The 13,843-nt window shown below is 38.0% G+C and overlaps 1 protein-coding gene across 1 annotated transcript in view; it reads right to left on the bottom strand.

The window, feature by feature from the left end:
- Positions 1-284: 284 nt before the first annotated feature.
- The window catches only part of ANXA3 (annexin A3), a 61,857-nt gene continuing 48,298 nt past the window's right edge, over positions 285-13,843 (bottom strand). Inside the window, exons 10-13 of the mRNA XM_007998989.3 lie at positions 12,997-13,092; positions 9,167-9,225; positions 6,320-6,442; positions 285-679 (exon numbers count right to left, since the gene is read on the bottom strand). Coding sequence (XP_007997180.2) covers positions 620-679; positions 6,320-6,442; positions 9,167-9,225; positions 12,997-13,092 — 338 coding nt within the window. The 3' untranslated portion in view covers positions 285-619. The remainder of the gene's footprint in view (positions 680-6,319; positions 6,443-9,166; positions 9,226-12,996; positions 13,093-13,843) is intronic.

Raw genomic sequence — 13,843 nt, 5'->3', positions numbered from 1 at the left:
CTTGCCATTCAGACAGGAAGTGGTTAGATTAATCTTTCAGCAGATGTTTTCTGAAAGCTGAAATAATTTCTCATGCATTGCCACTCCTATAGCTTGATCACAACTAGAAAGGGTAGGCCAGGTCACATACATCTTCATCTTACTCGTTTCTTAAAGAAAAGTGTGATTAACAAGGTGATAAACTGAAGCAGTAACAGCTTCTATATAGAAACATGTTTTAAAATATTAGTTGTTGACACCAGGCATCAAACAATGTTGGCAAGCTCTGAAAGCAAACAAACAAATTACTTTTAACAAAAGCAACAATTTTTATTATCTTGCTTTATATTTAATGGATTAGAACTATAAAAAGATTCTTACTTTGTAAGCAGAAATATAAGTTGGATAGTATTTGCAGATCCTTAATACCATTTTAAATTTCATTTATGAGCCGCTACATTATAAATGAGATGCTCTAAAATACTAATAGTTTTTGTTGTTGTTATAGAACAATGAGAATTCCTGTTAGGAACACAGGTTACTGTTTACATTTGCTTGTTCTCTTAAATAGTATGAGAAAGAAGTAAGGTGGAGCTGTTGGGAAAGCCCATCGTGGACCTTTGGAGATTATCTTCTTGGTTCAGTCATCTCCACCACAGATTTTTAAGAGTGTGATTTCATAGTCTCCAGAAGTATCCGACTGCAAAGAACAAAATAAATGAAGAACAAACACAGTATAAATAATGGGAGACCATAAATGAATCAAATCCTATAGCACTAGGGAATTCACCTGGGTGTGAGACTCATGAGCTATACCATTTAGTAAAATGTACCTGCAATTCCATCATTCATTCATACCTGAGTGCAATTATGTTCTGACCAGGATCTTCTTCGCAGTAAATAACATTTAGATTCTTCTTGATATATTGCAGTTACATGTCAATTTGGGTTTAATAAAATAAGATTGCATCACTTACATAACATTAATTTCTAAAAAAACTTCAAAAGATTATAGTTTTAATAATATTTATCAAACACTTGCTATTCAAAAGGCTTAATGTGTATTAGCTACTTTAACCCTTTTAAAAGCTCTCTGCAATAGGTACTATACATATCCCCCATGTAATAGATAAGTAAAATGAGAAAAACAGGTTAGGAAACTTGCCCCAAATCTTATTGAGAATAAGTGACAAAAGCAGGATTTGAATCCCTGTATCCTGGCTCCTGAATACCCTGCTACACTGCCTGACTTAGGAAAGTGAAATGAACCACATTTTTAAAGAATATGTTTGTCAGTTCCTTTTCCCAAGGCCAACCAAAAATAGATTGTTGTTCAGAAAAGATACCGTGTGAGGTTGAGGCTTAAAGGGCAAAGATAGCAAGTTTATAACGCAGAAGACTTCATAGGAGGTAAAACTTGGCTTTCAAACTGGATTGTGTAAGACGCTCACATTATTTTTATTTTATTTGAGGCAACCCAACCAGTGAGCACTTTTTATCACTTAAGTTTCATATTTGAAACGGCTGTCACTGGGGTAAATATTAGAGTAAGTGGTAATATAAAGGAAGTCTCAGAGAAGGCTCATTTAGTGAAGAAGTTAAGCATTACTTTCATAGTAAGACAGAATAGGCATTTATATATATTGTTCTGTTTTCTTTATTTCTTGTTCATTTGTCTGTTTCACAAAATATATGACTCAATATTCTTCATTTTTGTATAGATTTCAGTTCTTATGCTGTCGGTTTTCCTGTCTTGCTCTGCAATAGCAGAGCTGACAAGTCAACAATGCTCCAGCTTTGTATTAAAAGAGCTCCTTCTAGACATCTCTAATCAGAATTTTAAACAATTAGGCCTTCTACCAGTTAGTCAAGAAAACACATCCAAGTAGCTCAAAGTATATTTCATACCACTAATGACTTACTTGACCTCTCCACATATCTTACATGGCTCAAAGACATCTCAAACTCAACACATGTAAAGCCAAACTCATAAACTTCCCCCAACTCCCCAAAAAGAAAAGTAAAAAAAACCTGATCCTCTTGCAAGGAATGGCCCCACTATCTGTTTTCCAAGTTAGGAACTTGAGTGTCATCCTTGCTACCTTCCTTTCCTCACACCAAGATATTATACCAAGTCCCTTAAGTTTTAGCTCCTAAATATCCTTTGAGCCCTTCTTATTCTCCAGAATAAGAAGATCTTACAGGGATCTTTTCATGATCCTGATACTAACTCTTCAAGAGTTCATGCCCAGAACTCTTCAATGGCTTCCCCTTACTCTTAAGCTAAAGCCAAAATTCTTCAAACATTGCCAAAAAGATCATGCATGATCTGGCCCCTACATCCTCATTTTTCATTATGCTTCCTCCACCATGAGGCCTTTCTATTTGTCATTTCTTTTATTAGAATGTTCTGTTGGCTCCCTTACCTCCATAACTTTTGCCTTATTAATATCTACTTATTTTCCAGATCTGAATCATGACTTTCTCATAGAAGCCTTTCCTGTAAGTCAAGTCCTCCTATTATAGGATCTTTTAGCACAATGTCGCTTTCCTTTACATTAAACATAGTTGTAATTCCATAAGGGTAGAAAATGTCTTCCTCCACCCCATCCCTTTGCTTATAATTATAACCCTGAGCCTAGCACATAATATGCATTTGATAAATATTTTTAATTGAATGAATGAATTTGCTGATTTCAAAGCTCTCTTTCAACTGAACTCATCTTGCTACTTGGATTTTATTTCTCAATATTCCCCAAGGTGGACCCTCTAATCAAACAAGTGCCTTATTACTTCTTTCCCTCTTGCCTCTTCCCATACCTGTTTCTAGAGCATTTACCTTTAAGACCCTATTGACCTGGGGTCTTAAAGGTAAATGCTCCAGCAGAGTACCTGGCCCATAGGAGACACTCAACACATGCTTGTTGACCTGAAAGGCAGGCTCAAGACCCATTTCTCTAACCCCAAACGTCTTTTCTTCTCAATTCCGATATTACTAGCTCTGTACTCAACAGTCTAGTATCTAATTGTATGTTGTTTCAATTATTATCTTCCAATTGTTTCTTTATAGCTACCTCAGGTCTCCACATAGATTATGAGTTGATTGTGAGTGGCTACTATATTTTCCCATAAAAAACTTGGAATTGTGCTATTTATTAAGTAAACACAGAATCTGTCCACCAAGGAAAACTACCAGAAAACATAATTTCATCTAAATTTTCCATAATATCTTCTTAATAAGTAATAAGAGGTACACACTGATTTTCACCTCTGTTCTTCCTTGTCTTCTCCTTTCCACCAGTCACCCCCTGAGAAAGGTGTCAATGGACAAAGAAATGTCTAAACAATGGGTAGAAGGAAGAAGACAGGCAGGATTATAGGCTGAGATAATATGCAAAATGGAACTCTACCCCCTGAATTTCAAAAACAACCATCTAAAAAGATCCTGTTCATCAATAGCAAAACTATAATGAGATTACTTAATAATATATGTTAGGTAGTAGAAATAAAGAAATCTTATATTATTTCAAATTTGCAAACTGAAGTTTTCAGTGATGGATTTTTCTTTTCTATCAACTACAAATAGCTTAAATGTTTTCTAATACAATAAGCCTCAATTACCCAGACCATTGGGGAATGGAGAGCCACTGGTTAATTTAATTTTCTGCTTTGCTGAGGGTGAACTGAAAGCCCTCTTTATGTCTCAACCTTGTTACTGACAATCTTTAGAAAATGTGTGAGTCTATTTTTCTGCCTTAGTAGCTACAATATGGTTAACGTTATTGAATCTTTCTCTGATGATTGAAACTATTGTGATGTGTCAGGACTGATTCAAATAGAATTGAGTGTGAGCAGTTGATGCAATTTGTGCTAAGCCCCAGGCATAGTCTGAGAACTGCCTTTTTGAGTAAGTTCCTGATTTCAACTTATTCATGCATCTCAGCATCTCTTTCTGTAAAAGTTTAGTGCAAAAACAAAAACTCTGATTAAAAAGAGAAAGATTTTAGTGAATGAATCTAGTTAACTGATGTTCATTCATTCATTCATTCATTCATTCATTCATTCATTCATAAGCCATTTGTAAAGTCAGAGGCAGGAACCTTCCCAAGATAGCTGCAGAAACACCCAGGCTAATATTTATGCCTGGTCAAGGGTGGCTATTGCGGGTAAGGCCATAGTGAAGGTTGGACCAAAGACTCCAGCTGCTGGCAGTGACACTGGAATGTGGTCTAAGCCAGGTGTCCCCAGGGGCCATCGCTGGGTGTAAGCTCCCTCATAGAGGTAGGGCTCCAGCCTTGTAGGGGCTTGAGAGAGGGTGCTGCTGGGGAGCTACCCAGGATGTCCATGGTGCATAATGATCCACAGCTTAGGGTATCTAATCAGCATGGACTCCATTCCCAGTTTTGGACCCTCAGTGCTCAGAGCAAACACTCTCTGCTTGGCTGCTGCTTCCCTCTTCATCCTGGATCGCCTTCTAGGACCCAACTCTCAGCTTAGACCTTGCAGAGTCCACCTGGGTCCAACACTCTCTAGTGCTGATTTCCCCGAGACATTCAAGGGTAGATGGAGCAGCAAAGAGATGGAGAGGTCTGCATAGTCTGCAAGTCCTCTGTGAAGGCAGCCCTAACCCTATCTTTTCCCCTGGTCACTGTGGCCTTGGAGGTGAGGACTGTGGATTGCTCCACTCACCAACCTCAGCTTACACTTTGTTCCAGGGAACCAGCTTGGACTAACACTCTCTATCACTCATTTACTAGAGACTGTCATAGGTGGTCTGGAGCACGGAGGTAGAAAAGTAAATCAATGGGAGGCTGCTGAGCAGGTGCGGGGCTAGCTCCTTAGTTCACCACTAACTAGTCGCCATCTTCCTGTTGGGACTATGACTTTTGAACCATGAGCTTAAGGTACAGAAGCCTCTTGTACAATTTATCAGCCTTACTGCCTTATTAATTCAAATAATTTGTAACTTATTTGAAGTTTCTATGTATAATATATCAACTGAGATCTGAAAACAATGAAAATGGTTTTCATGCTTTAAAACAGAAAGGAAGGAGCCCATTTTAGGAAGATGCTTATCCAGAATGAAAGAAACAGAAGGGACTAGATTTTTAAAAAAATAAAAAAAACTGTAAAAATTGATAAATTTAATTAAACAAGATGTGCACCCTCTGCTTGGAAAAAAATATATTCGGCCAAGTCAAAGGACAAAGAACGGACTGTGAAATATGACCAGACAAAAGGTTAGTCTACCTTATGTGTAAAAGGTCTTAGAAACTGACCAAAAAGAACAAAAACCCAAAAGAATGTGGACAAAGAATGTAAAAAGACAGACCACAGAAAGAGGAATACAAATGTTATTTAAAACATGAAAATATACTCAGTCTCACTTATACTAAGAAAAATGTATATTACAACTACACTGAGATACAATTCCTCACCTATCAGACTATGAAAACCCAAAAGTTTATCTATAGTTCCAGCTACTTGGAGGCTAAGGCAGGAGGATTGCTTGAGCCCAGGAGTTCTAGGCTACAATGTATTACGATCACACTTGTGAACAGCCACTGCACTTCAGCCTGGGCAACAGAGCAAGACCCCATCTCTAAAAAATGTTTTAAAAACCCAAAAGTTTGAAAATACCCTCTGTGCCAAGGCTATGGAGAAAGAAAGATTCATACATTCCTCATGGAATTGCAAAATGGAATTTGATTGGTAATATTTGTCAAAATTCTAAATGCATTTACATCTGTCTAAGCAATCCTACTTCTGAGAATTCATAAAGATACATTCGTACCTGATGAAGTTGTGTATGCATTATACAACATTGTTTATAATAGCAATAAACTGGAAGCCTGTTTGCTATGGTGAGTACAAATACATAAACAATGGAATGATATACAGCTATTAAATAAAACGAGAAAGTTTCCTGTATACTGAAATGAGAAGCACTCTAAGCTGCAGAACCATGCCGTCTCATGTAAAACAGAGAGGAAATTTAAAATACATATTTTTCTTTACTTACATTGTCATAAAGACTGAAATAAATACATACAGTACAATATAAAAACAGGTAAACAATTTCCATATGTAATTCACAGAAGAAGAAAAATTAGTGGCTAGTACACCAAAAAAAATATTGAGTGTCTATTATATGCCTGGGATTTTAGAGCTGAAAATAAGGGACACTGCAGCTACTGTTTTAAGCTCAGACAACACATGTATGCATTGACAAGGAGAGAGAAATCTAAGTCATATATCTTTATATTTTAAGGAATATAAGAGTAAGGAGATGGGTAGAGAAGGGCAAAATATGTTTTGCTATTTTTAAAAGTAGACTTACTTTAATTGCTGAATACAAGGAATAGCCATAATGCTTCTTGAACTCTATTCGAATGTCCAAAAGGTCAATTTCTGATCTGGACACCATTATTCGGTTCAGAGTAAACTCATCAGTTCCAGCACCCTGTTAAGAAATGCAGGTGTTTCACAATACAAATGTCATTGGTCACAGAGCAACATGGAGATTTATATTTATAAGAATCAGATAATGGTGTGCAAAATATTCAACTACAGTGATTCTTATTCATTTATTATCAAACTCATCATTCATTATTCAAGAAATATTTGTTGAGCACCTACTCTGTGCCAGCATCATGCTAAATGCTGCAAAACAGAGATAAGATACCCATGTTAAGCTTCCAGTTTTATAAAGAATACAGGCAAGAAAGTAAGCCATTGCACAACAGTCTGACATGTTGAAAATATTGGGTACCATGGGAGCATACTTCAGGGGGGCCTAAGAAAGATTAGGGATTAGGATAAGTCTGAGAAAGTGACATTTAAGCAAGGACTAAACAGTCAACAAGGGGAAGGAGTAGGTTCATGCAGGGAGAATAGAAAGGTCCTGTAGAGGAAATAGCAGGTGTGAAGGTTTAGGGCAAGAAAGAATGCCATGTTCAAGGATACATAAGTAACAAATAGGGATAACAAGAAAAGTGTCTGGAAAGGCCAGACCTTGTTAACCATGAAATGAAATTCTGACTTTATCCTAAGTGTGGAGAGCTACTGTAATATTTTAAACATCAGAATGTTGAGATCAGATCAAATTCGTGGTTTCAGAAAATCACTTTGACTGCAGCATGAGAAACAGATTGCAAGGTAGGAGTAGAGTGAAGATAAGGGAGTAAGACTGACGCTTTGAGACTCATCTTGAGGAGACTGAGTAATTAAGGAAAGAGATGACTATGGCCAGCCCTAGAATAAAGGTAGTAGGGATGGAGAAAATGGGAAGATTTGAGAGTTGCTTATGTAAATGGATTGACAAAACATAATGAGGTATCACTACAGGATAATGAAAAAGAGAGATAGTGTAAAATTTCTAGCTGAGCAGTTAGGTGGATTTAGACCTAATGATGGCCAACATACCAAATGATATTCCATTCATCTATGTCCAGCAAATGCTTATGAGCATTGACTATAGCCAGGCATTATTCCATGTGCTGTGCATATGGTGGTGAACAGAACAGATTATATCTCTGTCTGCGTGGACCTCATGTTCTAGTAGATGGAGACAGACAGTAAAGCAAATTAACTATTGCTTAAGTAAATAGTGATCAGAAATATGAAGAAAATAAAGCTGGAAATGGCGTGGAGAGTGACTGAAAGGGAACCAACTGGCCTGGTATAGTTAGGGGAGACCTCTCTCAGGAGGACAGCTGAGACCTGAAAGATGAGAAGGAGTCAGCTAGAGAAAGATCTAGAGGAGGAGCATTCCAGAGAAGGAACGGATGCAAAGACTGTGATGTGAGAATAGACTTGCCACAGTTGAGGAATGGAAAGAAGCCTGGGGTGGCTGAGGCATAGTCAACAAGGCTGGGGAGTAATGGTATGACTTCAGAGAGTTGGGCAAATTCCTGTTGGGGCCATTCTCTGGGATGACTGAACAGGGGAAGGGGAGCAGATCTGGGGCTGGGTGACTTGAGGGAAAGGATGTGTTCACTTGGGATATAACTTTGAAGGTACATGCGGGACTGCAGAAAATGGCCAGTAAAGAGATCGAGGTAAGCATCTTCTGTGCACAAGGCCCTGGCCTAGGGTCTGAGGATAAACAAGAGCCTGTACTCATGGAGCTCATCATCTGGCAGTAAAGACAGACAAGCAAACACAGGGTTACGGCATCATTAAAGGCCACCCACTCAGCTGGGTTTATTTTAAGTAAGGCAGCTTGAGAGGCCACGGGATCTACTGGGTCTCAAGTTTGAGGTTTGGCATTCTAAAACAAGTTTTACTGCCTGCACTTACTGTGAAGTAGCGAAAATAATGTGGTCAATACTTTTCTGTATCTATCTCTATATGGATTAGAATACTATTAACCTATGAGACAAATTAGTAGACAAATTAGCTACTGTAGAAAACTAATCTAAGTGGAAAAGAAATATGACATTCTATCAACATTAAGTCATATTTTTACCTTCTCATTTTCTTTTTTTCTTTTTTCTTTTTTTTTTTTTTTTTTGAGACAGAGTCTCACTCTGTCGCCGAGGCTGGAGTGCAGTGGCACAATCTCAGCTCACTGCAATCTCCACCTCTTGGGTTCAAGCAATTCTCTGCCTCAGCCTCCCAAGTAGCTGGGATTACAGGTATCTGCCACCATGCCCAGCTAATTTTTGTATTTAAAGTACAGATGGGGTTTCACCATGTTGGCTAGGTTGGTCTTGAACTCCTGACCTTGTGATCCATCCACCTGGGCCTCCCAAAGTGCTGGGATTACAGGCGTGAGCCACCACGCCCAGCCTGTCTTCTCATTTTCTATTTAAAATAGAGGATGAACTTTTAAAATCTAAAATTATACATAAATTTTCATCTTTCATACAAGTGGAATATTAGCATTTACTGAAACTTGTCATATTAGAGAAAATGGGACTGTTTTAGCTAAATACAAATCAAGCTATACCTACTTAGAAAAAAAATTATTTCATACATCCAGGTCTGTTTATTTTGAAGAGAAAATCAAGTGTCTGTGTAAAGAGTGTATTGTATTATACCTTGATTTGCTGTAATATAATTTATCTTAAAATGTTCAAATTACATTAAAATAACTAATTTTTAAATATTTGTTCTGCTATTTGCATACTTCCCTAAGGGAATTAAGGGACGCTAAGAAGGCACACGAACTTTCCAGACCAACCTTCAAAGCTCGATGCAGTCTTTCTGCTAAAAAGGCCGGCGTGTTCCTCACACAATGAACTGTCATAAAAAGCAAAGTAATGTTCAGCTCCACGGAATAGAAATTGGGTTAATCTATAGTAAGTAACACGTTTTTTGAAAAGATTCTTTGGACTGTCATACCACTCTACCCCCTCCCCACAACTGGCTTTTACTTGGAATGAAAGAAAGGCTGCTTACCCTGATTTTCAAAGCCTTTTAACGTCATATTTGCACAGAACTTTAGCACAGTAATTATCTCCAGCCATGGGGAAAATAAAATTACCTGCCAAAGAAACTCCCACAGCGACTGACTCATCTCTAGATCCCAGACACATCGAACACCTACGCTTTCACTGATAACTCCCTAGGGTGCGACACTGCTCAGCTACTAACATCTTGGGCTACTGATGAACAACTCGGGCCTGACAACTGCAGCAATGTTGCTCCAAATAACTCATTAGGCACGAAGGGGCACTGGAGTTCCATTTAAAAGCAATTTTTCCCATGGAAAGAATTTTCTTTTAAATGACCGGATTAGAATTTACAGGCTGGTTAGAGTGACTCCATTAGAACAAGTACCTGTCATCTAAATTCAGTTGCCTAAAAAAAAAAAAAAAAAAAATACAATCTTCCAATTCTTTATTTTGAAATAACAAGAAAAGCAGAAATAAAACAAGAAAAAGGAAACTGACAAAAATGCAAGACTAAATTATCTTTTAAATAAAACGAAAATAGGAATAGAAAAGTCTGTAGGGAACAAAACCTATTTACAGCAACACAATTATTTTCATAATCTTAAATCTGATCTCTAGGTAGGAATCCAACCAAAAGTGAATGGATTTTATAATGAATTTTGGAGCTCAGAACAAGAATAACCGACTTTCACATCATGGCTTATAGACTCTCTTAAGGAAAGCTAAAAGACTTTTGGCTTTTGTAAGTGATTTAAGGGAAATAGAAGGAGAAATGTATTAGAAACCCAAACACGGCATTTAGAATAAAACTGTTACATGAAGTTCTCTGACAAGAAACTAACCATTTAAACTAGTAAACTCACATTCAAGTAAGCCATAATAGCCTGATACAAAATAATGATGCCCACTTTCATCCTATTAAGCTTTTCAGTCACCTCCCTGCCAACTAGATTTGTACAATCCCTTCATGATCCTTTCTTCCCTTTAGCTTGCCTTCTGCTTTATGTTCTTACCTACTAGATTTGTTCTTTATATCTGAAAGTTTTGGAAGGTGGCAGTATGTTTTAGTGGGAAGGAGGCTTCACCACCCAGCACCATAGGCAGGGAAGCTTGGGAGTCCGTTAGAGTTAATTACCATGACCAAGTATTCATAATTGCCCATTCCCTACCCTATTCATTGTCTTGACCACACTTTCGTCAGGCCTCTCTCCTCCCACAGGTTCCTGAACTCTGGCTTGTCCCCAGTCCCAAGCAAGCCCTAAAATGCAGAACATGCCTCTGTTGCAGCTTATCTTGAGAGTCCAGCTGTCCACCGCCAGACGTGTTTCCTGTCAATCCCCAATGATCACACCCTCGTGCTTGCCCAACATTAAAAGTTGCTGCTAAGACTTTTCTGTTGGATTTTGAAACTTTTGCACATTTTTCCCCCGTCTTTTAGAGACACCCAGCCGAGTCTTACATGTTTCTGAAATCAACATGTTCTCTCTATTGAAATAGTTTTTCTGAATAAAGCCTCTCCTTACTTAAGCCTGGATTTGTTTTTATTTGGCAGCTAGTATGCTCCTATTACACGATTCTAAGATGACACAGCTCAGATGGTTTTCCATGTCAAAAACTATGTGTTGACCATTGTATTGGATTCCGTGTGTATGAAATATGCAGAGTAGGCAAATCTATAGAGACAGAAAGTAGATTAATGATTACAGGAGCCAGGGGGTGGGGAGGATTGGAGAGTGACTGTCAATAGTTACAAGGTTTCTTATGGGGCTGATTAAAATGTCCTAAACCTAGATTGTGCTGATGGTTGCAAAACCTTGTGACTATATTAAAAAGCACTGAATTGCACACTTTGAATGGATGAATTTTATGGTATGTAAGTTATATCTCAATTAAAAATTTTAAAGACTGGTTTATTCCAATGGTAGACTGAAACAGAAAATGAAAGTGTGACATATTTTGAACTTCAGTTGAATTATAAGGTCTTTTTTAACATGATAAAATAATGTGTATTATAGCCCAAATGTAATACATAATTCAATGATATATTTCCAACAATGCTCCTTGGCTCAATGAATGAGAGTTTGTACATCTCAATAAAGTTTTTCAAACATTATGGCTTAGCAAGAACACCAAATGAAAAACAGTAGACAGAATTAATATAAAGATTAACAATATAGGCCAGGGGTGGTGGCTCAAGCCTGTAATCCCAGCACTTTGGGAGGCTGAGGTGGGTGGATCACTTGAGGTCAGGAGTTTGAGACTAGCCTGGTCAACAAGGTGAAACCCTGTCTCTACTGAAAATACAAACATCAGCCAGGTGTGGTGGCATGTGCCTGTAATCCCAGCTACTTGGGAGGCTAGAGGCACAAGAACCGCTTGAACCCAGAAGGTGGAGATTGCAGTGACCTGAGATTGCGCCACTGCACTCCAGCTTGGGCGACAGAGCGAGACTTCGTCACACACCAGAAAAGAAAAAAAGATTAACAATATAAAATGGAAAAAAAAATTAATCAGTTGTATCATTACCACTGGAATAGTCTGAGAACTAAGTATGAAGACTGATCTCAATTCTACTTTTTTAATTGAAGAAGAAGGTTTTCTCTTTCTTAGCCTCCTCGGCCTATCTTTTAGCAATTCAGAGTCAACAGTGAGCTGAGATTGCGCCACTGCACTGTAGCCTGGGTGCCAGAGACTCCATCTCAAAAAAAAAAAAAAAAAGAAAAAAAGAAAGAAAAGAAAAGCCACTGATATCTTTCATAAATAACCAAATATGGTAGATTACCAAACTGGCTTAGGTCTTAGTTGCGTGTGTGTGTGTGTGTGTGTAAGTGTGTGTGTGTGTGTAAGTGTGTGTGGTTTTCTATAAAGAGACAAGGTCTTGCTATGTTGCCCAAGCTGGCCTTGAACTCCTGGGCTCCAACAATCCTTCTACCTCAGCCTCCCAAGTAGATAAGACCACAGGTACATGCCACGGTGCCTTGCCTATGTCTCAGTTTTCAACAAAGCTCAATAAAAATGACAGTAGAAAAAAAATATTTCAGCTCTCAAGAAGTCTACAAGCTAAACACGGTCATAAGACAAATACAAACTTAAAAAGCAAAGTAAGATTTAAAAAGATGGCTGGATGTGGTAGCTCACACCTGTAATCCCAACACTTTGGGAGGCTGAGGTGGGTGGATTGCTTGAGCTTAGGAGTTCACGACCAGCCTGGGCAACATGGTGAAACCCCATCTCTACAAAAAATACAAAAAGAGCTGGGCCAGGTGGTGTATGCCTATAGTCTCAGCTACTTGGGAGGCTGAGGTGGGAGGACGGCTTGAGCCTGGGAGGTTGAGGCTGCAGTGAGCTGAGATCACACCACTGCACTCCAGCCTGGGTGACAGAGTGAGATCCTGTTTCAAAAAAGAAAAAGAAAAAAGACTTAAAAAAATAACTTCTTCGTGCATTCATTTAACAATATTTGCTGAGTGGACTGTGTGTATCCTGGACCATGATGGCGGCTGTAGGGAGCATAAAAAGATGGATCAGCCAGGACTCTTGCCCAAAAGGAACAGGCCTTGTCACTGAGTTAAAACAAGTGCAGAGTAACTTAGTTTACTAGCACTCGAAGGCTTACCTATGGCCAACAGTAAGTCTTCAAAATGCCCAGATAATTCTCCTTTTATGCTGTCCACAATGTCCTTTTGGCTGATATTTCTGTATTCATCAAATGCTAAAAGGAAGCACCACAAAATTATTTAAAGCAACCCAGTTGAGCACATTTGAATATATTCTAGTTTTTTATTTGATATGCACAAGATCAAGTAGCAAGCTAAAAACCTCCCTCTTTAAACCATGAAAATTTGGGTACAAAAGTTTTTGTTTTTCTTTTGTTCCTTTTTAAGGAAATCATCTACGATAAACCCCAAACATCCCTAGATAATTTTCTTCAATGATCTCTCTTTCTCTTTCCCCTTCTCTCAAGCAGTAAGCATTTCAAATAGCCTAAATAGTTAAATAATAAATACTTTATCTAGTAAGGTGGGCTATTTTAAATTTTATTTATAGCAGCACCTGGGAAATGATACTATAATCACTAGTCAAATATGTTTTCTCTGGTAAAGAAATCTCAACTCTGAAGACTTCCTTGCACTGAATAAATCATTTCCTAAGGCGGCATGGCCTACTTCACACCTCCCAGAAGGCATCCGAATTTCTTGATCAGTATTTGCCCCAAGCAAAACCTGTACATACGTCACCAAGTATACGGGCATATTTTGTAAGCCAAGTACATTTTCCCCCAATAAATTTTTTAAAAAAGAAATTTTGGAGAGAGACCTAGGGTTATCTGGTTTTTGTTTTTCAAACAAAGACATGAATAAAGCAACTATCACTTACTGTTGTCATTATTTTATAAAACAAATGTGATTTTAATGCAAAAGTTAAGAAAGAACAATTACAGAATTTCAAAGTCACAGTAACAT

Source organism: Chlorocebus sabaeus, chromosome 7 (genome assembly GCF_047675955.1).
Source record: "Chlorocebus sabaeus isolate Y175 chromosome 7, mChlSab1.0.hap1, whole genome shotgun sequence".
In the NCBI taxonomy this organism is placed as follows: domain Eukaryota; kingdom Metazoa; phylum Chordata; class Mammalia; order Primates; family Cercopithecidae; genus Chlorocebus; species Chlorocebus sabaeus.
The sequence above is the reverse complement of the archived record's forward strand: the minus strand, read 5'-3'. Positions and strand labels throughout refer to the sequence as shown.